The sequence below is a fragment of the Salvelinus fontinalis genome, chromosome 13 (genome assembly GCF_029448725.1).
Source record: "Salvelinus fontinalis isolate EN_2023a chromosome 13, ASM2944872v1, whole genome shotgun sequence".
Classification (NCBI taxonomy): Eukaryota; Metazoa; Chordata; class Actinopteri; order Salmoniformes; family Salmonidae; genus Salvelinus; species Salvelinus fontinalis.
The window spans coordinates 50,071,200-50,097,891 of NC_074677.1; the positions used below are offsets into that span (position 1 = coordinate 50,071,200).

General features: G+C 42.6%; 1 protein-coding gene across 1 annotated transcript in view; it reads left to right on the forward strand.

Moving 5' to 3' along the window:
• Positions 1–26,692, forward strand: part of LOC129867861 (gamma-aminobutyric acid receptor subunit alpha-2-like) — a 145,182-nt gene that overhangs the window by 64,715 nt on the left and 53,775 nt on the right. The window contains exons 4-6 of the mRNA XM_055941342.1: positions 16,037–16,101; positions 19,378–19,418; positions 20,945–21,211. Of these exons, the coding sequence (XP_055797317.1) occupies positions 16,037–16,101; positions 19,378–19,418; positions 20,945–21,211 (373 nt within the window). The remainder of the gene's footprint in view (positions 1–16,036; positions 16,102–19,377; positions 19,419–20,944; positions 21,212–26,692) is intronic.

The following is a 26,692-nucleotide window of genomic DNA, read 5'->3' on the forward strand; positions in this document are numbered from 1 at the left end:
GTAATAAGGATGGTTAACTGATAATTAAAACTATTGTTTCTGAGTGTCCAGTAAAAAGAAGTGTCCTTCAGGGAAAGTCATTGACGTTCACTATAATGTGCTCTCAAAATAGTCCTCCATCTTCTCTCCCACCATACCGGTCTTCATTTCGCTCTTTGTCACAATATGATAAACATATATTCAGTGCGGGAATAAGTGTTAAAAGCTTAACGGGCACAGTCTGGAGGAAGACAATTTGCATCCTTAATAGGCCACTTCCATGAGAGTCTGTATTGTGTTGCCATAGTTACAAGTCGTTAAGCCGCTCTCTTAAGTCCATGCTGTGTAATTGCAATGCAACTTATGTCTCCCAAGTATCCCTCATAAACATTTGTTATGCAGTCTCAGAATTGTTTACTGCAGTTGCTCACTCATGCATGTCAAATGATTATTTCTTCTGACTTTTTGTTTCTACATACAGTCATGTGAAATAATCTTGATGTTGAGAGATAGCAGCACAGTATAACACACCATACATACATTCCATATTTTCTTCCAAAGGTCATTCTGAAGTTTAGACTAAACAGATCGAGCCAATTAGAATGCATCAGGGCGAACACCCTAAAAGTTTCTAAAGAACGTAATGACCCGCGGAGAGGCTGTAATCATCTGGTCTGTTCATAAAAATGACTACACCATGATTATGACACAGCAATCCCAATGTTCCATTCTGCCTTACACTGCTCTCTGAGGACAGCCTTTAGCATGTCACATAATTGAGATGATAGGAAAACGTCAGAGGTGAAGTGGACTATTAGGAAACACTAAATGCTCCAGTGAGTGGCTTATTGAGAAACCATGCAACATCTACACTATCTAATGTGAAAGCATCAGAACATCTGAGATGTGTGCATGCTTGTCATCATCACTGTGTTTACCTAACTGTGTCTGATGTACGGTAGCAATTTGAGAACATAATGCGATTCATTATGTGCGTTGTGTGTCATTATACAATTATCCACATGAGGAAAATTGCTTTTCATGCGGTGCTAAAACTAGCTACAGTAGTAAGCATGATGTCTAACGGGGGACATTGACACATGTAAACTAAGTGTGACCTTGTTCAGATCCTCGTTGGCTGATCGATACACCACAGGAAATGATTGTGTCATTATCATTTCTAATCAAATAGTGTCATCGATCTCAACACCAAAGTGATATGGTTGTTGATTAAAACATAATGAGGAAATGTTTAGCTGTGTAAATCATCTATCTATCGCCTGTTCTATACTGAATAGTACCCACACACAGTTTGTATGGAAATGCTGTTGCCTGAACTCTGATTCTTCTGGAACAAATCAGACAGACGTGGTGGCCTGAAACAATCTGTTGCCAAAATGTGTTTCTGCCTCACAGCCAAATGTGGAGGAGCTGTTGGAACACCAAAGATAATGTGTGATTGACAGCACATCACACATGCACAGGTCAGAATCCCAGCAGGGGAGAACGAGAGAGGAAGTGAGGGAGAAAGAGATTGGACTCAAAAATGAGTGAGAGAGGGGAGCGAGAGAGAGGAAAAATGACTAGCTGTTAATTAACGAATACATGGGCCAGCTCATCATTACGGAGCTCAGGGAGAGAGTTGGTCTCATGGAACCAGGTTCGCCTCCAGCAACTCGTATTTTGAAGAGAAGGAGGACAGACAATGTTTTTGCAGGAAAATCAAGACTGCCACAGAACCAGACTGAAAATTAAGTTATTGTTTTCAGTTTGGGAGGCACTGAGGTAAATTCAGTACTACTACTGCATAAAACTCACTAAGAGATGAACTCTTCTTTAGGTAGCTGTCCACATAAAAAATACTATGGTTTACTATAGAATACATTTTTTGAGAATAACACAGCAAAAAGTTTAAAATGTATTTTCATTGTGGTCCTAGTTCAAACAAAAAACATGTTACACATTTACAACTAACCCACATGAAAAATTACTATACTGTATACCACACCCTCTCTGCAATAAGGCCCGAGGGGGTGTGGTATATGGCCAATATACCACGACTAAGGGCTGTTCTTGAGCACGAAGCAACGCGGAGTGCTAGGACACAGCCCTTATCCGTTGTATATTGGCCATATACCATAAACCCCAGAGGTGCCTTATTATTATTATAAACTGGTTACCAACGTAATTAGAGTAGTAAAAGTAAATGTTTTGTCATACCTGTGGTATACGGTCTGACATACCACGGCTTTCAACCAATCAGCATTCCAGGGCTCTAACCACCCATTTTATAATATGGTTTAAATAAATGTATATACTATCGTATTCACTGTATTGTTTTGTAAACTTTACTGTAGTATTCACTGTAGTGTTTTTTGTGGACATGACTGTAGTGTTTTTGTAAACTTGACTGTAGTATTCTCTGTAGTGTTTTTGCAGACTTTAAATCAAATCAAATTGTAATTGTCACATGCGCCGAATACAACAAGTGTAGACCTTACAGTGAAATGCTTAACCAACAAGCCCTTAACCAACAATGCAGTTTTAAGAAAAATAAATGTTAAGTAAAAAATAGAAAATAAAAGTAACAAATAATTAAAGAGTAGCAATAAAATAACAATAGCCAGGCTATATATAGTGGGTACCGGATAGTCGAGGTAATTGAGGTAATATGTAGAGTTGAAGTCGGAAGTTTACATACACCTTAGCCTAATACATTTAAACTCGGTTTTTCACAATTCCTGACATTTAATCCTAGTAAAAAATTCCCTGCCTTAGGCCAGTTAGGATCACCCCTTTATTTTAAGAATGTGAATTGTCAGAATAATAGTAGAGAGAATGATTTATTTCAGCTTGTATTTCTTTCATCGCATTCCCAGTGGGTCAGAAGTTTACATACAATCAATTAGTATTTGGTAGCATTGCCTTTAAATTGTTTAACTTGGGTCAAATGTTTCGGGTAGCCTTCCACAAGCTTCCCACAATAAGTTGGGTGAATTTTGGCCCATTCCTCCTGACAGAGCTAGTGTAACTGAGTCAGGTTTGTAGGCCTCCTTGCTCGCACACGCTTTTTCAGTTCTGCCCACAAATTTTCTATGGGATTGAGGTCAGGGCTTTGTGATGGACACTCCAATACTTTGACTTTGTTGTCCTTAAGCCATTTTGCCACAACTTTGGAAGTATGCTTGGGGTCATTGTCCATTTGGAAGACCCATTTGCAACAAAGCTTTATCTTCCTGACTGATGTCTTGAGATGTTGCTTCAATATATCCACATAATTTTTCTCTTCATGATGCCATCTATTTTGTGAAGTGCACCAGTCCCTCCTGCAGCAAAGCACCCCCACAACATGATGCTGTCACCCCCATGCTTCATGGTTGGGATGGTGTTCTTCGGCTTGCAAGCGTCCCAGTTTTTCCTCCAAACATAACGGTGGTCAAAATGGCCAAACAGTTCTATTTTTGTTTCATCAGACCAGAGGACATTTCTCCAAAAAGTACGATATTTGTCCCCATGTGCAGTTGCAAACCGTAGTCTGGCTTTTTTTTTAGGTTTTGAAGCAGTGGCTTCTTCCTTGCTGAGCGACCTTTCAGGTTATGTCAATAGAGGACTCTTTTTACTGTGGATATAGATACTTTTGTACCCGTTTCCTCCAGCATCTTCACAAGGTCCTTTGCTGTTGTTCTGGGATTGATTTGCACTTTTCGCACCAAAGTACGTTCATCTCTAGGAGACAGAACGCGTCTCCTTCCTGAGCGGTATGATGGCTGTGGGGTCCCATGGTGTTTATACTTGTGTACTATTGTTTGTGCAGATGAACGTGGTACCTTCAGGCATTTGGAAATTGCTCCCAAGGATGAACCAGACTTGTGGAGGTCTACAATGTTTTATCTCGACTGATTTATTTTGATTTTCCCATGATGTCAGCAAAGAAGCACTGAGTTTGAAATACATCCACAGGTATACCTCCAATTGACTCAAATGATGTAAATTAGCCTATCAGAAGCTTTTAAAGCCATGACATCATTTTCTGGAATTTTCCAAGCTGTTTAAAGGCACAGCCAACTTAGTGTATGTAAACCGTCTGACCCACTCAAATTGTGATGCAGTGAATGATAAGTGAAATAATCATGAAAATTACTTGTCATGCACATAGTAGATGTCCTAACCGAGTTGTCAAAACTATAGTTTGTTAACACCAAATTTGTGGAGTGGTTGAAAAACGAGTTTTAATGACTTCAACCTAAGTGTATGTAAACTTCCGACTTCAACTGTACATGTAGGTAGAGTTAAAGTGACTATGCATAAATAATAAACAAAGAGTAGCAACAGCGTAAAAGATGGGGGGCAGGGGGGGGGGGAAATGCAAATAGTCATTTGATTAGCTGTTCAGGAGTCTTATGGCTTGGAGGTAGAAGCTGCTAAGAAGTCTTTTGGACCTAGACTTGGTGCTCCGGTACCGCAGAGAATACAGTCCATGTCCGTGCCTTCCTCTGAAACCGCCTGGTATAGAGGTCCTGGATGGCAGGAAGCTTAACCCCAGTGATGTACTGCGCTGTACACACTACCCTCGGTAGTGCCTTGCGGTCGGAGACAGAGCAGTTGCCATACCAGGCAGTGATGCAACCAGTCAGGATACTCTCGATGGTGCAGCTGTATAACTTTTTGGATCATCTGAGGACCAATGCCAAATCTTTTCTGTCTCCTGAGGGGGAATAGGCTTTGTCGTGCCCTCTTCACGACTGTCTTGGCGTGTTTGGCCCATGATAGTTTGTTGTTGATGTGGACACCAAGGAACTTGACGCTCTCAACCTGCTCCAATACAGCCCCATTGATGAGAATGGTGGCGTGCTCGGTCCCCCTTTTCCTGTAGTTCACAATCATCTCCATTGTCTTGATCACGTTGAGGGAGAGGTTGTTGTCCTGGCACCACACGGCCAGGTCTCTGATCTTCTCCCTATATTCTGTCTCATCGTTGTCGGTTGTGTCATCGGCAAACTTAATGATGGTGTTGGAGTCATGCCTGGCCATGCAGTCATGAGTGAACAGGGAGTACAGGAGGGGACTGAGCATGCACCCCTGAAGGGCCCCGTGTTGAGGATCAGCGTGGCGGATGTGTTGTTAGCTACCCTTACCACCTGGGGTGGCCTGCCAGGAAGTCCAGGATCCAGTTGCAGAGGGAGGTGTTTAGTCCCAGGGTCCTTAGCATAGTGATGAGCTTTGAGGGCACTTGTGGTGAGCTGTAGTCAATGAACAGCATTCTCACATAGGTGTTCCTCTTTGTTCAAGTGGAAAAGGGCAGTGTGGAGTGCAATAGAGATTGCATCATCTGTGGATCTGTTGGGGTGGTATGCAAATTGGGGTGGGTCTCAAGTTTCTGGGATAATGGTGTTGATGTGAGCCATGACCAGCATTTCAAAGCACTTCGTGGCTACAGACGTGAGTGCTACGGGTCGGTAGTCATTTAGGCAGGTTACGTTAGTGTTCTTGGGCACAAGGACTATGGTGGTCTGCTTGAAACATGTTGGTATTACATACTCAGTCAGGGACAGGTTGAAAATGTCAGTGAAGACACTTGCCAGTTGGTCAGCGCATGCTCAGAGTATTCGTCCTGGTAAACCGTCTGGCCCCGCGGCCTGCTTAAAGGTCCTGTGATCACACAGTCGACCGGAACAGCTGATGCTGTCATGCATTTTTCAGTGTTACTTGCCTCGAAGCGAGCATAGAAGTATTTTAGCTCGTCTGGTAGGCTCGTGTCACTGGGCAGCTCGCAGCTGAGCTTCCCTTTTGAAGTCTGTAATAGTTTGCAAGCCCTGCCACATCCGACGAGCGTCGGAGCCAGTGTATTACGATTCAATCGTATTCCTGTATTGACGCTTTGCCTGTTTGATGGTTCATCAGAGGGCATAGCGGGATTCCTTATAAGCTTCTACACCTGCATTGCTTGCTGTTTGGGGTTTTAGGCTGGGTTTCTGTACAGCACTTTGAGATATCAGCTGATGTAAGAAGGGCTATATAAATCAATTTGATTTGATTTGATTTGATAGTGTACTGCTCCTTGAAAGCGGCAGCTCTACCCTTTAGCTCAGTGCGGATGTTGCCTGTAATCCATGGCTTCTGGTTGGGGTATGTACGTACAGTCACTGTGGGGACGACGTCATCGATGCACTTATTGATCTGACCCCTTTTTTATTGACAGAGTTACTGGTGCTTCCTGCTTTAGTTTTTGCTTGTAAGCAGGAATCAGGAGGATAGAATTATGGTCAGATTTGCCAAATGGAGGGTGAAGGAGAGCTTTATACCTGTCTCTGTGTATGGAGTAAAGGTGGTCTAGAGTTTACTGTACTGTTCACTGTAGTGTTTTTGCGGACATGACTGTAGTATACTATACTATTCACTGTAGTGTTTTTGCGGACATGACTGTAGTATACTATAGTATTCACTGTAGTGTTTTTTGTAGTGAAAGTAACAGATCTCAGAAGTCTTATTAATTTGTGTTGTTTATCTGGGTCAAACAAGCTAACCTAATCCTCTAAACTTTTTAATAAGCGTTGGTTGTTCTTATCTGCCTCTGTACTGACTCATTTTAATGGTTCTAGAACCTGTCTAACCTGTCTAGTTGTTACAATTGTAATAATGTGTTGTCTGGTCCGTTGCATTGCTCAAAACTGTTGACCCAACTCAATAGGTGGCATATCATGAACCTGTGTCTTATGTTCTGGTTGATGTGTCCCCCTCTAAACAATAGGCGTAGTCTGGTAGTTGTGCCATCTTAGCTAACACTAGTCGACAGGTGTTACTAAAATATACGACAGTCATGTCCGCAAAAACATGACAGTAAATACTACAGTACACTACGATCATGTCCACAAAAACACTACAGTTTAACACTATAGTATACTGCAGTTATGTACAAACACCATAGTGAATACTACAGTTTTCACTATAGTGTTTGTGCGGACTTCAGTACGCAGAAATACTACAGTGAATACTATAACATATAAATATACTAATACTACAGTATTTAGACCATAGTACAATATAGTATTTTTTATATGGGTAAGAGCTCCTGAGGGGCTGAGGGTGGACAGGACACTTGATTGGAAGGCTTCTACCTAGAAACAAAACACACACATAACCACAGTGAGCTGTGCAGGCACTAGGAAAATAGGAGCGGTGTGTGCTTGCTGGGAGGGAGGCAGTCAGTCTGCCCTACAGCCGCTGAACATAACCACACGCTGGACCCCCTTAAATGGAGTGCCAGCTTCCGTGGCTGTGGCCTGTGGGCTATGATACACTGCCCACGGTCCAGACAGACAGACAGACAGACAGGGAGGGAGGGGAGCAAGGCGAGAGAGTACAATGGTCCTCTATATCTGTTATCTGCTGCTTGGAGACTGCCGAGAATGTACAGACAAAATGACACATAAAAGATCAAGCTATATTGGACTGCAGTGGACTGTAAGCTGAAGTCACATTACAAGAGACACCAGCAGAGAAACATGTTGCTAAACTGTAGAAAATATGCTGACTTACTGCTATTTCAAGAGTGTTAACCTCATATTTATTCTCATGTAATGCCAATTCTGACTCAGAATTCAATTAAATTAAACAGATCAATTGCTCTGTTAGTGACTTTCCTACCTGAGGTGTGTTTGTGTAAAACCAGGCCTATATCCTATCTATACTGAACAACAATATGGAGCAACATGCAATCATTTCATTGATTTGACTGAACTACAGTACCTATAAGGAAATCCTTAAATTTAAATAAATTCATTAGGCACTAATCTATGGATTTCACAGGACTGGGAATACAGATATGCATCTGTTGGTTATATATTTCTTTATAAAAGGACCTCACAATAGACCTCAGGATCTCGTCACTGTATTTTTGTGCATTCAAATTACAATTGCAGTACGTCAATCGGCCTCACAACCGCTCACTCTCACTACGCCATACATGTGGTCTGCGGTTGTGAGGCCGATTGGACGTACTGCCAAATTCTCTAAAATGACATTGGAGGTGGCTTATGGTAGAGAAATGATCTTTACATTCTCTGGCCACAGCTCTGGTGGACATTCCTGCAGTCAGCATGCCAATTGCACGCTCCCTCAAAACTAGAGACATCTGTGGCATTGTGTTGTGTGACAAAACTGCACATTTTAGAGTGGTCTTTTATTGTCCGCAGCACAAGGTGCATCTGTGTATGATCATGCTGTTTAATTATCTAATTGATATGCCACACCTGTCAGGTGGACGGATTATCTTGGCAAAGGAGAAATACTCACTAACAGGGATGTAGACAAATTTGAGAAAAATAAGCTTTTTGTGCGTATGGAAAATGTCTGGGATCTTTTATTTCAGCTCATGAAACACGGTACCTACACTTTACATTGTGTTGATATTTTTGTTCAGTGCAAATAGAATCATCAAAGCGAAGAAGTCCCTATCCAGACCATCAGGATTTGTGGATGTTTTTAGTCGTAATGAATAAACAAAAGGATAGAGGAAATTAATGTCCTGACAGACTTCATTAGATGGTAGAATTTTGATGCCTCCTTTTTAATTCATGTGCAATATGCCATAGTGGCCCTTATCACAATTACAAGAGAAGAGTACCTTGGGAAATGTATGATTAATTTGTCATCAAGACCATTCCCATATGAAGAATGCACTTCTTTGGGGTAGAGACATATCATAGGAAGGTACTGTTCATTTATGTCTCTCTCTATGGGCTTGTTCTTTGTAAATGGACTCTTGATCGTTGTGGCCAATAAACCACAGGGGATCATAGATTGCAGTGTGTCTTTCTTTTATATTTTTTCCTGTCTGTTTTTTCATCGTCCCTCATACTGTATACTGGCTTTACTCCTTTAGGACTTTGTTTATTTGTATATTTCTAAAGAGAATAGTCCATAACCTATCAAAATATGCTCTCACATCTTATGCCCGCACCACACTAGAGACAGACCGGGCAGTACATATCCCTGGCAATATGAAATCCTTTCATGAATAAAAAATTCCATGTCAGGTTTTGATGTGTAAACATTCTGACATTTAATTCAGCCCTTGAATCTTTCTGAGTGATCATGCACTCCTAGAGTGCCGTTCCCTCCAGCTGTTTCAACATATGCATGAAGACTTGCATTAACGAAGGCAGGAACATGGCAGGAACCATCAGATACACTACTGTCAGGTTAAGAGGCAACCTTGCGTGTTAGATATAGCATATACATTCAGAGTCGGGGTTGTACTTAAGCTAGGGCTAGAGTAAAGATTAAAGCAGGCGGCGCTGAAAGTCAAGTACATAATTTAAGGCACTTAAGAACATTGGCTGAAAGTCAGGCACAGCTGCACAGACATTTCAGTCGCTAATGGTTGTTTATGTTTTGGCTCAGCATTAGTGATCCATCGTCAGATGCAGCCTCGGAGACCCTAATTAGAGCATACTGTACCAGGCTGGTGCTGTTTGCAAGCCAGGCCCTCCTCCATATGCTCCTATAGGCTGTGGGAGTGGGGGACTGAGAGTGGCACCTGCCCTCTCCTGCTTGTTTGGTTCCTCCTACACACATGTTGAGAATTCGGTCAATCCCAAGCCACCTCCTCTCACTAGGGGAGAACGGCGGAGGAGGAGGAAGAAAGGAGAGATGCTCGGCGCTGCTCTTCTCTGTCTTCTTCTTTCCCTGGTGTCTGCGGATCTCTCTCCTCTCCCCTCTGTGGGATGTTTTTTGTGTGTGTGTTTTCTCCCTGTACTCTGTGGATGAGAAATCAATCACTCCCTCCCTGGAGGAGCACCAGCTGCTCTTTGAATCTGCTGTGCCACTTGGTCCTGATTGGCTCTGCTCTTTTTTTCTCATTCCTTTTTTATCTTCAAATGAGTTCCCCACCTTGACTCAGTAGCCTATCCAGGCCTAAAAGGAAAACAAACAGATGATATCTACGCCCTGCTAAGCCAAACACAACTGGGCTACGTTTATTTATCACATGGGATCTCTGCCTGGGTTGTGTTGGGGCAGGGGAGAAGTGTGAAGAGCGTTAGGGTTTCAATGAAAAAGCTTGGCACAAAGAAAACGGTGGTCCGACATGACCAGAAGGAATCCTTGTGGTTCCGCAGTCAGTGGAGCAGGTGCAACACTTCTACAGTAGGTCATGAAAGGCCACAATACTCTGAAGTCACCATAAGGCTGCTTAGTCTCGCTCTATTTGTCTCTCTCGCTGTGTTCTCTCTCTATCTTCAAATCTCCCAGCCCCACCTATTACATCTGTGTACACTCCCTGCGTTTTCATTCATTTCTTTTTCGAAGTGGGAAAAGTGCTTTGGTGTTTCCACTGGGTTTCTGCTTCAGAATTAACACCCTCCGTGTGACATCATTAACACGGATGAATGCCTTAAAAGGGATGGACTAAATTCTTAAAGGAGAGAGAAAAAAAGCTGATAGAGAGAGGGAATAGCTAGCAGAGAGTTGCAGAGAAATTGCAATTAAAACCGGAAAAATGCTTAACATGGGGGAAGTAAAGGGAAGTAAGGGGAAGAAGAGAAGTGACTTGAACATTCACACTAGAATACAAACAATGCTTTTATAGTATGTTCCCTCTGTTTGTGCTTTCAAGGTTTTCTCCATAGAATTACTGGTGTGACTTGGCCAGGGAAACAGAAGTTCAAAGAGTGCGATCCGCCTTGCGAGGTCCTGTGTTGGCGTGGTTACACGTGGCCTGCGCTTGTGAGACTGGTTGGACGTACTGCCCAATCCTGTCAGGTGGATGGATTATCTTGGCATAGGAGAAATGCTCACTAACAGGGATGTAAAAAATGTGAGAAAAATAAGCTTTTTGTGCGTATGGAAAAATGTCTGGGATTTTTTTACTTCAAATCATGAAACATGGGCCCAACACTTTACATGTTGCGTTTATATTTTTGTTCAGTATATATTTGCATTGTATTAAACACAGAACCTTTCTTGAAGTGCTGAAAAAAGTTAAGATCCCCGTGGCTGGAAAAAATAGAATCTACGCAGCGTTTGTTCATTGCTTTCGGTGACTTTCCACACCAAAAGCTTCTCATCTGCTTGTGCAGTTTTTTCTGTCAGTTTGGCATAACAGGGATAGTTGTTTGCTCTTTTGTGAACATGCTCATTGCTACTGAAGGTTGATGGGTGGGAATCATGAATAAATATGTTACTCTAATTGATCTTTTTATACAAGCATCAACGAGGAAGGAAATGTGAAGGGTTTGTGTTTTAACCCAATAAATCCATCTTGCCTCTTTATCTACATCTAGAGAGGCGACAGATTCTTCTGTCATTTTTGTTTGTGCGTTTGTCTCTTGGTGTGTACTGTATATAGCTGAGAGCATTTGGCTAGACAGAATTATCCCATTTTAAAAGGTTTAATCCTCAATCTCTCATCTTCAATTATAATTTTCAAGACTATGAGTAATCACAGCCTCACATTTTTCTGTCTCTTACATCTACCTTTGGGCCATCCAGATCTCTCCCTCAAGCTTAGGGAGGAGTGGAGTGTGTGTGTCCCCCCCCCCCCCCTCTATTTCTGCTCCCCCTTTTCTCGCTCTCTCTCAATTCAATTCAATTCAAGGGGCTTTATTGGCATGGGAAACATATGTTAACATTTCCAAAGCAAGTGAAGTAGATAATATGCAAAAGTGGAATAAAAAAGTAAAATGAGCAGTAAACATTACACTCACAGAAGTTCCAAAAGAATAAAGACATTACAAATGTCGTATTTTGTATATGTACAGTCGTGGCCAAAAGTTTTGAGAATGACACAAATATTAATTTTCACTGCTGCCTCAGTTTGTATGATGGCAATTTGCATATACTCCAGAATGTTATGAAGAGTGATCAGATAAATTGCAATTAATATCAAATTAATTTCAATTAATCCCTCTTTGCCACGCAAATGAACTGAATCCCCAAAACACATTTCCACTGCATTTCAGGCCTGCCACAAAAGGACCAGCTGACATCATGTCAGTTATTCTCTCGTTAACACAGTTGTGAGTGTTGACGAGGACAAGGCTGGAGATCACTCTGTTATCCTGTTGAGTTCGAATAACAGACTGGAAGTTTCAAAAGGAGGGTGGTACTTGGAATCATTGTTCTTCCTCTGTCAATCATGGTTACCTGCAAGGAAACACGTGCCATCATCATTGCTTGGCACAAAAAGGGCTTCACAGGCAAGGATATTGCTGCCAGTAAGATTGCACCTAAATCAACCATTTATCGGATCATCAAGAACTTCAAGGAGAGCAGTTCAATTGTTGTGAAGAAGGCTTCGGGGCACCCAAGAAAGTCCAGCAAGCACCAGGACCGTCTCCTAAAGTTGATTTAGCTGCGGGATTGGGGCACCACCAGTACAGAGCTTGCTCAGGAATGGCAGCAGGCAGGTGTGAGTGCATCTGCACACACAGTGAGGCAAAGACTTTTGTAGGATGGTCTGGTGTCAAGAAGGGCAGCAAAGAAGCCACTTCTCTCCAGGAAAACCATCAGTGACAGACTGATATTCTGCAAAAGGTACAGGGATTGGACTGCTGAGGACTGGGGTAAAGTCATTTTCTCTGATGAATCACCTTTCCAATTGTTTGGGGCATCTGGAAAAAAGCTTGTGCGGAGAAGACAAGGTGAGCGCTACCATCAGTCCTGGGTCATGCCAACAGTAAAGCATCCTGAGACCATTCTTGTGTGGGGTTGCTTCTCAGCCACAAATTTGCCTAAGAACACAGCCATGAATAAAGAATGGTACCAACACATCCTCCGAGAGCAACTTCTCCCAACCATCCAGGAACCGTTTGGTGACGAACAATGCCTTTTTCAGCATGATGGAGCACCTTGCCATACGGCAAAAGTGGTAAATAAGTGGCTCGGGGAACAAAACATCAATATTTTGGGTCCATGGCCAGGAAACTCCACAGACCTTAATCCCATTGAGAACTTGTGGTCAATCCTCAAGAGGCGGGTGGACAAACAAAACCCCACAAATTCTGACAAATTCCAAGCATTGATTATGCAAGAATGGGCTGCCATCAGTCAGGATGTGGCCCAGAAGTTAATTGACAGCATGCCAGGGCGGATTGCTGAGGTCTTGAAAAAGAAGGGTCAACACTGCAAATATTGACTCTTTGCATCAACTTCATGAAATTGTCAATAAAAGCCTTTGACACTTATGAAATGCTTGTAATTATACTTCAGTATTCCATAGTAACATCTGACAAAAATATCTAAAGACACTGAAGCAGCAAACTTTGTGAAAATTAATATTTGTGGCATTCTCAAAACCTTTGGCCACGACTGTACAGTGTTGTAATGATGTGCAAATGGTTAAAGTACAAAAGGGAAAATAAATATACATAAATATTGGTTGTATTTTCAATGGTGTTTGTTCTTCACTGGTTGCCCTTTTCTTGTGGCAACAGGTCACACATCTTGCTGCTGTGATGGCACACTGTGGTATTTCACCCAGTAGATATTGCAGTTCATGAAAATCGGGTTTGTTTTCTAATTGTTTGTGGATCTTTGTAATCTGAGGGAAATATGTGTCTCTAATATGGTCATACATTGGGCAGGAGGTTAGGAAGTGCAGCTCAGTTTCCACCTCATTTTGTGGGCAGTGTGCACATAGGCAGACCTGGCTGTCAAGAGAAGACAGGCTATGGCGGCCTTTCTCAATAAAAAGACTATGCTCACTGAGTCTGTACATAGTCAAAGCTTTCCTTAAGTTTGGGTCAGTCACAGTGGTCAGGTATTCTGCCACTGTGTACTCTCTGTTTAAGGCCAAATAGCATTCTAGTTTGCTCTGTTTTTTTGTTAATTCTTTCCAATGTGTCAAGTAATTATCTATTTGTTTTCTCATGATTTGGTTGAGTCTAATTGTGTTGATGCCCTGGGGCTCTGTAGGGTCTGTTTGTGTTTGTGAACAGAGCCCCAGGATCAGCTTGCTAAGGGAACTCTTCTCCAGGTTCATCTCTCTGTAGGTGACGGCTTTGTTATGGAAGGTTTGGGAATCACTTCATTTTAGGTGGTTGTGGAATTTAACGACTCTTCTGGATGTTGATAATTAGCGGGTATCGGCCTAATTCTGCTCTGCATGCATTATTTGGTGTTTTACATTGTACATGGAGGATATTTTTGCAGAATTATGCATGCAGTCTCAATTTGGTGTTTGTCCCATTTTGTGAATTCTTGGTTGGTGAGCGAACCGCAGACCTCACAACCATAAAGAGCAATGGGTTCTATAACTGATTCAAGTATTTTTAGCCAGATCCTAATTGGTATGTTGAATTTTATGCTCCTTTTGATGTCATAGAAGGCCCTTCTTGCCTTGTCTTTCCGATCGTTCACAGCTTTGTGGAAGTAACCTGTGGTGCTGATGTTTAGGCCAAGGTATGTGTCATTTTTTGTGTGCTCTAGGGCAATGGTGTCTAGATGGAATTTGTATTTGTGGTCCTGGCGACTAGACCTTTTTTGGAACCATTATTTTGGTCTTACTGAGATTTACTGTCAGGGCCAAGGTCTGGCAGAGTCTGTGCAGAATATCTAGATGCTGCATTTCTTAATATTACTCAGTTCCTTTGGCTTTGATGTCTCATGATTGACTATTGCTCGGTTCAAGTAGACTGTGATTTTGTTGTGATCTGAAAGGGGTGTCAGTGGGCTGACTGTGAACGCTCTGAGAGACTCTGGGTTGAGGTCAGTGATAAAGTAGTCTACAGTACTACTGCCAAGAGATGAGCTATAGGTGTACCTACCATAGGAGTCCCCTCGAAGCCTATCTTTGACTATGTACATACCCAGCGTGTGACAGAGCTGCAGGAGTTGTGACCCGTTTTTGTTGGTCATGTTGTCATAGTTGTGCCTAGGGGGGCATATGGGGGAGGGAATGATGTCACCTCCAGGTAGGTGTTTGTCCTCCTGTGTGCTGAGGGTGTCAGGTTCTTGTCCGGTTCTGGCATTTAGGTCACCACAGACTAGTACATGTCCCTGGGCCAGGAAATTATTAATTTCCCCCTCCAGGATGGAGAAACTGTCTTCATTAAAGTATGGGGATTCTAGTGGGGGAATATAGGTAGCACAGAGGAGGACATTTTTCTCTTTTAAGATAATTTCCTTTTGAATTTCTAGCCAAATGTCAAGTGTTCCTGTTTTTACTAATTTAATGGAGTGAGTTAGGTCTACTCTATACCGAATTAACATACCCCTGAGTCCCTTCCCTGTTTCACACCTGGTAATTTGGTGGATGGGACAACCAGCTCTCTGTAACCTAGAGGGCTGGTTGTTTCTTGTAGGATGACAATGTCTTTATTTACGGTTCCTGCTCTTTAGGCCAAAGGCAGATGACCTCAGGCCTTGGATATTCCAGGATGAGATAGTGAAGGCTTTGCGGGTGGGTCCCACAGGTCTGGGAGAGTGTCTCGCTGGTCTGGTCGGGGTGTCTATTGATCTATTGCTCCTGTGTGAAGTGTTGGGGTTGTGTTTGAGAGCGATGTCCTTTAGGGTCCGGGCAAAGGTGGGCACTGCTGCCTTGTATAGGTGGACCTATACTTGCGTTTACTCGCTGTATGGTAGCAGGGTGGAAGTATTTTTGTGGTAGCAGGGTGGAGATAACCACTTGTGCATTGGGAAAAGTAGAAGAAGCTTTTTCTATCACTCCCTTGAGTGCTGTGGCCACCCTTTCCTGCTGGGCTCTCAGGTCGTTTGTGCCTGTGTGTATTATCAAATCAAATCAAATGTATTTATATAGCCCTTCTTACATCAGCTGATATATCAAAGTGCTGTACAGAAACCCATCCTAAAACCCCAAACAGCAAGCAATGCAGGTGTAGAAGCAGGAAAAACTCCCTAGAAAGGCCAAAACCTAGGAAGAATTATTATAATGTGGCTAGGGGAACCTAGTTGGTCCTCAGATAGAAGGTCTAGGGCGCGCTGGGTGTTTGGACACCAGAGTTTAGACACACTGTGTTTGGTAAAAAAAAAAAGTGTTGTATATATTTCCCGTTAGAGTCCATAAGGAGTACAATCTGTGTCTTGTGTATGTCCTCAGTGGGTGTGGAGGAGGTTGTCAGGAGAGCTATCAGGGTGGCTGACAGGGGGGGGTGCTCAGAGGGGGTGAGATCCCCTGGGCTTCGGGTTCTCCATTTGTCTGTCCTGCTGTGATGTCGAGGCTATGGTCAGGATCTGGGGTGGTCTGTTCTGCTGTGGTGTCGAGACTTTTGTCGGGAGCTGAGGGGGGCTGTTCTGCTGGCTTCTCTGCGGGTGTGGCCACCTCTCTAGTGGGTTGTTCTCTGTCACACGCCATTCCCCTCAACCTCTCATCCAGCAGTCTGATCCTCTCCTCTAGTGCTCTGTTCTTCTCCTGCTCTTGCTTTTTATATTGAAGTTTTCTCACCACAGTCCAGAGTGCAGATATGTCTCTCTCCACCTCCAGCACTCCGGGTCTGGTTAAGGGGTTTTTGTTGTGCTGGACTGTTGTCTGTGTCTCCCAATGAGGAAGTAGTACTCTGTGCTGGGAGGCTGACTTTCCGCTTGTGGTTGCTCGTCCTTGGGGTTATATAATGAAGAGGTCTGGTCTGACCTGCTCAGGGTGGGGGTATCTTTCTCAAGGGAGAGCTTCTCCTGCTGAGCTAATTCTTTGATTAGGTGAAAGTCCAGCTGAAAATGTATGGGGTTGCCCTGTACCAACACTGTTCCAGACTTATAGAGATTTATATTAGCTGACTCAGGGTCCTCGTTGTCTGTATCCTGAGTTTCCACCCCTCGGTAACACCCCCCCTCTTAACAGAGGGGTAGTGTGTTAATATAGCACTGTGCCATGCCAGGGGATGGTCTGTGTGGAAGATGAGGTTGCTGATGTTCCCATTTTTATAATAGTCAGCAAAAAGTGTCTCTTGATTTTCAATAAGGAGCTTCATTTTATACTCTTTTCTTGTCTTATTATTCTTTACATACACAGGGTACTGTATTTTAATTACCTCTGAACAGCGGCAGGCAGCTTCTAAAGCCTCTCCATTTGGTTGGAGTAGACTTTGCGACTCTCCTGCCATTGTTGGGCTAAAGGGCTTTGACACCTCTCACTTGACACGTCAGTGCTAATTGAAGTTGTATCAAGCTTGGCAGCCTTAATTTATCATTCAGTCCTTATAAAGTACTGTAATGTATTTTCCTTCTTGGCTTTTGGAAATAGCTTCAGACTAAACATTTCACACTAAACATTTCTCACTCAGTTCCAGGTTGGATGGTGTTTTCAGGTTTATGTTGTTTTCCAGAACATTTGCTGTATAGCTTTGGAATAAGAATTTTTGGTAGTTGTAAGCCTTCCAGGTGATTCCGTTATTCCGTCCAAAATCAGGTTGTAGGTTTTGATTTTTAGTGAAGGTTATGTTGTAGAGTGTAGCATCCTGTATATGTCCCTGACAAGAAATCCAAGTTTATCTAATTGTAAATCTATCTTTTTTTTAAGAACATGCTGAAAAATGCAGGCGCTCATCTGCTCACTCTGTCACTCACTCACTCACTCACTCACTCACTCACTCAGTCACTCACTCAGTCACTCACTCACTCAGTCACTCACTCACTCAGTCATTCACTGCTTATGTAACACTTCCACATCTGCTTATGTAACACTTCCACATCTGCCTTATGTAACACTTCCACATCTGCCTTATGTAACACTTCCACATCTGCTTATGTAACACTTCCACATCTGCCTTATGTAACACTTCCACATCTGCCTTATGTAACGCTTCCACATCTGCCTATGTAACGCTTCCACATCTGCTTATGTAACACTTCCACATCTGCTTATGTAACACTTCCACATCTGCCTATGTAACACTTCCACATCTGCCTATGTAACACTTCCACATCTGCCTATGTAACACTTCCACATCTGCCTATGTAACACTTCCACATCTGCCTATGTAACACTTCCACATCTGCCTATGTAACGCTTCCACATCTGCTTATGTAACACTTCCACATCTGCTTATGTAACACTTCCACATCTGCCTTATGTAACACTTCCACATCTGCCTTATGTAACACTTCCACATCTGCCTTATGTAACACTTCCACATCTGCCTTATGTAACACTTCCACATCTGCCTTATGTAACACTTCCACATCTGCTTATGTAACACTTCCACATCTGCTTATGTAACACTTCCACATCTGCCTTATGTAACACTTCCACATCTGCCTTATGTAACACTTCCACATCTGCTTATGTAACACTTCCACATCTGCCTTATGTAACACTTCCACATCTGCCTTATGTAACACTTCCACATCTGCCTTATGTAACACTTCCACATCTGCCTTATGTAACACTTCCACACCTGCCTTATGTAACACTTCCACACCTGCCTTGTGTAACACTTCCACATCTGCCTTATGTAACACTTCCACATCTGCCTTATGTAACACTTCCACATCTGCCTTATGTAACACTTCCACATCTGCCTTATGTAACACTTCCACATCTGCCTATGTAACACTTCCACATCTGCCTTATGTAACACTTCCACACCTGCCTTGTGTAACACTTCCACATCTGCCTTGTGTAACACTTCCACATCTGCCTTATGTAACACTTCCACATCTGCCTTATGTAACACTTCCACATCTGCCTTATGTAACACTTCCACATCTGCCTTATGTAACACTTCCACATCTGCCTTATGTAACACTTCCACATCTGCCTTATGTAACACTTCCACATCTGCCTTATGTAACACTTCCACATCTGCCTTATGTAACACTTCCACATCTGCCTTATGTAACACTTCCACATCTGCCTTATGTAACACTTCCACATCTGCCTTATGTAACACTTCCACATCTGCCTTATGTAACACTTCCACATCTGCCTTATGTAACACTTCCACATCTGCCTTATGTAACACTTCCACATCTGCCTATGTAACACTTCCACATCTGCCTTATGTAACACTTCCACATCTGCCTTATGTAACACTTCCACATCTGCCTATGTAACACTTCCACATCTGCCTATGTAACACTTCCACATCTGCCTATGTAACACTTCCACATCTGCCTATGTAACACTTCCACATCTGCCTTATGTGAAAGGTGACAGAGCTATAGCGGTGTTTGTCAGACCATGAGACATCCCGAAAATCGGTCTTCTCACAAAATCGTCTGTAGTGTCTGAACTATTATGATCCCTCTATGGAAAGATGAGACTCTCACAAACATGATGGTGTTCTCCATTTTGCTCTACGACAAGTGTGGGACTCCTCTGAAGTCAGTACAGCCGATCTGCCAACTTCTGTCTATAGCGTCCGAACAGTTTGGGCTACACACTAATATGACCCCTCCGTGTAAAGGTGAGACTCTCATGAACACGTACATGTTTTGCTCTAGGATGCCCACAGGCCTCGCAATACTCCTCTGAAGGTCCCCCGGTACCAGCCAAAAAAGTTATGTTTTCTGATCTTTCTTATATCTTTCAGATATACAGTAGGATAGACATTTCAGAACAAACTTCCTTTAGATAATTTGTGGGGACTATCTGTTGTTCCATGTTATGAATCTCTTATTTCTTAATTCCATTATTTTACTTTTAGATTTGTGTGTGTTGTTGTGAATTGTTAGATACAACTGCACTTTTGGAGCTCACACCAGCATTTCGATTCAACCACAATAACATCTGCTGAATATGTGTATGTGACCAATAACATTTGATTTGATTTTGATTTGTTATCCAATGCGTTTGTATGGGCTAATAGCAGGAAGGCCAAATACATTTTTATCGTCAAATTCTTTTTAAATATTTTTTTTATACTTCAAGGGGTCTTAAAATTCTAAATCAAATAGCAAATGATCCTTGGTATGATCTTCTTAAAACAGTTCTATGTAGCTTAGTAGACCATCCACCCGCTCCGGGTTAGACGGGGCTTAGACTGTTTAATGCCGGAAAATAAGGGTTAAATACATATAAAAAAAAATAACAAATGTTTCCTGATCTTTCTTATATCTCTCATATATACGTTAAACACTTCAGAATAAACTTTGTAACTTGGAATGACCTTCTTAAAACAATTCCAAATAGCTTGGTAGTACCCCTCCTCCAGTTTAGACAGGGCTTAGACTCTTATTGGTTAATATTTTTCTGTGCATTTCATGCACTTATTTTGTGCCATGAATTGTTGATTGGTGCATAATGGTTTATTTCAGGGTCCTTGATGGAAACGTATATAATATGTGCCATTCCTGTAGTGGCTGGCAGGGGACAGATTGCTACATTGTTGCTGACAGGCAACAATGGGTGTAGACTTGATTCCTATTATTTGATGTTGCTGTTTGGTCATCGTCCTGTTCATTATGACATGAATTTACAATGAAAAAAATCACTACACCATTCGTTCTAAATATGCTGGTGACCATTTCGTAAAACAGCCAAAGTCTAAATGGAGCTGAAATTATAGGCGATTCGTTTTTTTATGACATTTTAATACCTATGGAAAATCCTATCAGAATGGAAGAAACATCTGAGGAATAGAAGTGTGAGGCCACTCCCCTACTTCACCAGCAGCCACTAACGGCACGAGATTACGCTCTGAACTTAGAGAGGTTTATCGGGGACACTGTCCCTTGTTACGTGTTTGGCAATATGGTCAGAGAGATAACTCTTGGAAAAGGCATGTTTTATCCCGCCGGCGACAGCTGTGAAAACGCAATCATTGGAGTATGAACTCTGAAGGACGCCTTGAGGATCCCACATTGACAAGGCTGTTTTCCTCTTCAAATAAAATGCATGATGCATTATTGACGTCTGTGCGTGCTGTTGGGAGGGAACTCAACTCTCTGCTAGTCAAGGCCATAACTGACAATATACTGACAATATACTGTACCTACCAGGACAGAGAACAGTCTTTCCATTTGCAGCTCTTACGGGAGGTGCTGAATATTAGATTCATATTTGATTGAGATATTCTTACCTTATAAACAGACTTATTCCCTCCGTCTTTTCCCAGGAGTACACCATCGATGTGTTCTTCCGTCAGAGCTGGAGGGATGAGAGGCTGAAGTTCGACGGGCCCATGCAGGTCCTGCCTCTTAACAACCTCCTGGCCAGTAAGATCTGGACTCCAGACACCTTCTTCCACAACGGGAAGAAATCTGTGGCCCACAACATGACCACGCCCAACAAACTGCTACGACTGGTGGACAACGGTACCCTGCTTTACACTATGAGGTGAGCCACCCGAAGTCTCCCAGATCACCCTTTATTCACCTATAGTACCAGGATTGGATCCTTTAAAATGATGTTGGCCCATTGCATACTCCACTACCACCCACCACTACTGTATGACCAAACACCGCCACCACCACACTCATCCTGTTGCTCAGTTACCACACAAAAAAAAACTGACAATGCACGTTTGGTAGTTGGCTGGCTAGCAGAGAGGGCATGGTCTCCATCTTGTGTAATGTTATCTGAGTTAGGGAAGTCTGAGGTGGGCGACAGGAGTCTGAGGTGGGCGAGTAGGCCTGAGGCCAGCTAGCGGAATGACCTGCGCACAGAGGTGCTTTGGTGAATGAAGGTGATAATTGAATAGAGGATGTCTGGGCCAGGAGCTATCGAGAGCAATGTGTCTGACTGCCAGGGGACTGAGTGGTCTTTCCCTGATTCCAGTCTGACACAGAACATGCTTCATGGAGGCAGCCATGGTGTAACTAAGCTCCTCTAGCCACACTCTTTTGTTCAGAGGATTGTAACTATGATGTTCAAAGTACTCTGTCCTGAGACTCAGTAACCACTCAGCCAGTCTACTGTGTGCTATGTAGCTGTTTGGACATCCTCAGCAAGCTTGAGTAAAATGGTATTGCTTATTTAAGAAACCTGTAGCAGCAAGAACTGTTTGATCACTTAACTGCCGCCGCTCTGTCTCTTCATCAAGTATTGCTTCTGAATTTCTTGATATAGAGTGCATTCAGAAAATATTCAGACTTATTGACTTTTTCCACATTTTGTTACATTACAGCCTTATTCTAAAATTGATACAATTGTTTTTTTCCCTCATCAATCTACACACAATATCCCATAAGGTCAAAGCAAAAACAGTTTTTTAAAATAATTTTTGCAAATTAAGAAAATTACCCAAAAATCTGAAATATCACATTTACATAAGTATTGAGAACCTTTACTCAGTACATTGTTGACGCACCTTTGGCAGCGATTACATCCTCGAGTCTTCTTGGGTATGACCCTACAAGCTTGGCACACTTGTATTTGGGGAGTTTCTCCCATTCTTCTCTGCAGATCCTCTCAAGCTCTGTCTGGTTGGATGGGGAGCGTCACTGCACAGCTATTTCCAGGTCTCTCCAGAGAAGTTATTCCTGCGTTGTCTTGGCTGTGTGCGTAGGGTCGTTGACCTGTTGGAAGGTGAACCTTCGCCTCAGTCTGAGGTCCTGAGCGCTCTGGAGTAGGGTTTCATCTCTCTGTACTTTGCTCCATTCTACTTTCCCTCGATCCTGACTAGTCTCCCAGTCCCTGCCACTAAAAACATCCCCACAGCATGATGCTGCTACAACCATGCTTCACCTTAGGGATGGTGCCAGGTTTCCTCCAGACGCGACGCTTGGCATTCAGGCCAAAGAGTTCAATCTTGGTTTCATCAGACCAGAGAATATTGTTTCTCATGATGGGGTATTGTGTGTAGATTGACGAGGAACAAAAATAATGTAATTCATTTTAGAATAAGGCTGTAACGTAACAAATACTTTCCCGAATGCACTGTATAACCCTTAAAATCTGAGTAGAAGTAGGGCTCTTCACATAGTAATGACGGTTGTCCATAGGGACTCTGGCTGATAATTAGGATAGCTCTTATTGGGGTAGTTCATTTACCTGTGATTTGAATGCTGCAGTTTTCACATTGAAAGAGTCATGGAGCGCCATTATTTTCCCGACTGGGTCCATTATGAGTTCATTTGATGTGACTGTGATTCTCCTGAGGCTAAGAATAACATTTGAATTTGGATTGATTATTAAAGGGCCTGTCACTTCTTCATTTGCAAGCAAAGATAGCGTGTTGCAAGACAAGTTGCTATCAAGGGCTTTTTGGCTATTCTAGACACTGCATTAAGGCAAACAAGAGACAAAAATACTATTTTATAAATAGTTTCTGGGGCTATTACACGTGGACATCAGTATACTGTATTAATTGCGTTGTGTTATTCATTTCATTGTTAGTATTAATTTCATTATTCATTTAAAACAATTTCCAATGTTTTAGGAAACGCCAAGAGCAGGCAATTTAGGGACACTTCAAAATGTGTTCCAACTCGAAACGTGTTCACCTCTGACAATCAAAATATTTTCACATGACCCTCCCCTTGTACTGTAAAAAAAAAAGTCACACCCTCCCCCTCATAAAATGAACTTCCAAATAAGGATTAGCACCACAAATAAAAAATTATTGTAGCAACCATGTGTTTATAAACGTGGATATCGCCTTGACCAAATCGACTTGGCCACTTTGCCACCACGGACGAGCTCACTCTCCCTGCCATTACACTATGATCAGAGCCAACTGCAAACAATGATCAGCTAGGGGGAAATCAGATTTAACATTTTGATGCTATATTTATAATCATATAAAATATATGCAACAAATGTTCCACCTACAGGTTTCTGTACCACAAACAGAAAATACATCCCTCCCTACTAAGTGTCTAAGACGTGGCTTGACAAGCTCTGAATGTCATTTCTAACAAATGTCTCTTTCCATTCCATGGTGTCACAAGCCGGCTCATAGCCTGTGACAAATGAGAGGACACGAACAACAGGTATAGGCCAATTCAAAAGTGTTCTTTATTATTAAACAAACTACTAACTTAAACTAAGAAATAGGAATGAGGTGTGGATGTATCATAATGTAAGGTGTATGTAAAGTGCATGGGTGCATGAATATGTGTGTGTGAACATGACTGAGTGAGAACTATGCAAAACTAAAAAGGAACAAACAAATCATGAGCATACCTGGAGGAGCAGAGAGAGAGAGAGAGAGAGAGGTGATTAGTAAGCAGTTTTATACCCTGAGCCCAGGTGGCTCCAATCACTTAACGACCCTCCTCTGCCTGCAGGAGGAACCGCCCCCTGCACTGCAGAGGAGGAGCCGTGACACCCCCCTCCTTAAAATGAGGGTCCCACCCTCAACCCAACTTCCTCCAACATAATCAAAATAATTCAAATTTCCCCAAAAACAAATAAACAACAAAAATACCAATCCCGGCTCCTAGCAGTATCTCCGTGTCCCCCAGTTGACTGTCCACCCCTCAAACTCAGCAGCCCTGGTACCTGGGGAGCAATTTAAGAGGAAAGAGGCACAGACAGCCCGTAGGGGTCAACAGAGAAAAGGTACAAGCTAGGTTAAAGGAGCACGGGACAGAGCATCAGCAATGATATTATCCTTACCCTTAATGTGCCTAATATCAAGGTTGAATGGTTGCAAGAACAAAGCCCAACGCATCAGGCGCTGGTTTGGGTTTTTGCAGGGACCTCAGAAAAACCAGTGGGTTGTGGTCAGTGAACACAGTTAAAGGGGTCAAACCAGAACCAACATAGACCTCGAAGTGCTGTAAAGCCCAAATGAGACCTAAAGCCTCCTTTTCAATTACAGAATAGTTTTTCTGATACTTATTAAATTTTCGGGAGAAGAAACTGACTGGACACTCAACCTTGTCGTCATTCTCCTGGAGAAGCACAGCCCCAGCACCGATTTGACTGGCGTCTACCTGCAATTTGAAAGGTTTCCCAAAATGTGGTGCTGCCAACACAGGTGCCAAACACAAAAGAGTCTTAACTGCATCAAATGCCTCTTGACACTGGGTGGACCAGATAAATTCAGCCTTGGCCTTCAACAGATTGGTCAGTGGGGACACTACTACCGAAAAGTTTTTACAAAAAGCACGGTAGTACCCCGCCATTTCCAGGAAGCACATCAGTTCTTTCTTTGTAGAGGGCTGTGGGAACTGCTTCACAGCCTGAACCTTGGCTTCTACGGGACAGACAAATCCCTGACCAACAACCTTGCCTAGGTATGTGACTGTAGCTTTGGCAAACTCACATTTTGCCAAATCAATACCTGTGTCCAACATAGACTGCATCTCTGTTTCCAGTTTTAGTCTCTTCTCCTCAGATACACGATAAAATCTGTGTTTGATAGGCTTAGCATCTCCGATGTCTATATCATGTTCAATTAAGTGGGTTTGTGATGGAGTGTCAGAAAACAAAACAGGGTAGTTTCTAATAAGAGCTACCAATTCATCACGTTTCTCAGAGTCTAAATGATCTACCAAAATCCCAAGGTTTTGCAAAGTCTGGGAGTTTTTCAACCGTCCTTGTAAGACCTCATCTGAAACTTTAACTTCCTCTTCTCCCCCCTCCACCAAATTAAAGCCACAAGATGCAGGGACTGGGGCAGCAGTCAACACTGACCTCACTGCTGAAGTGCCTTCAACTTTGCTTAGATCACGGGAGTGATAACATTTTAACAGGTTCACATGGCATAATTTAGAGGACTTCCTATGACTAGGGGTTTCAATAAGATAGTTCAAATCTGACACTTTACGCAACACAGTGAAAGGACCACAGTATTTTGCCTGAAAAGGTGAACTTACAAGAGGCAGAAGAGCAAGTACCCGATCACCGGGACTAAACTCACGCAGCTCAGCCTGTCCGTCATATTTCAGTTTCATTTTCCGTTGAGAACATTTTAGTTTTTCTTTCGCTAGTTCACCAGCCCTATACAACTTCAACCTAAAACCATTTACATAGTCAATAAGGTTCCGAGGTGGTTCCTCAGGCAAACAACCATCCTGCAACACTGCTAAAGGCCCACGCACCTTATGGCCAAACACTAAGTCATTTGGGCTAAACCCTGTGCTTTCCTGCACTACTTCACGAGCAGCTAGTAACAGCCAAGGTAACCCCTCCTCCCAGTCGGCAGACAGTTCCGTACAATATGCACGAAGCAAGGATTTTAAAGTTTGATGAAAACGTTCCAAAGCTCCCTGGCTCTGGGCATGGAACGCAGTAGACTTGTTGTGTTTAACTTTAAGCGGTTTGAGAACCTGAGCAAATAAATGAGAGGTAAAGTTAGACCCCTGATCTGACTGGATGGTTTTTGGAATCCCAAATGTTGAAATAAATTGAGTTAAAGCTTTAACTACTGATTTTGAAGTTATGGTACGCAAGGAAAAAGCTGCCGGATATCTGGTTGCTTGACACATAACAGTTAATAAGTAGCTATGACCTGACTTGGACCTTGGTAATGGCCCAACACAATCGATAATAAGATGCTCAAAAGGTTGCCCTACGGCTGGTATTGGATACAACGGTGCAGGCTTTACAACCTGATTTGGCTTGCTTGTGCGCTGACACGTATCACAAGTTTTAATAAACTGAGATACATCCCGCTTTAAACGTGGCCAGAAAAAATAACGAAGTATACGATCATACGTTTTACGAACACCCATATGACCTGCCACATCACCATGTGAAGTTTGCAACACTTTATTTCGCAAAGTAGTAGGTACAACTATTTGAAAGACTGGTTCTCCTAAACCCTTATCATAGTGTGGAACCCATTTCCTGACCAACAGCCCATCAAGAAGAAAATAACACTGAGCACTATTCCTCACCACTGAATCAGGAACCACTTTATCAAAC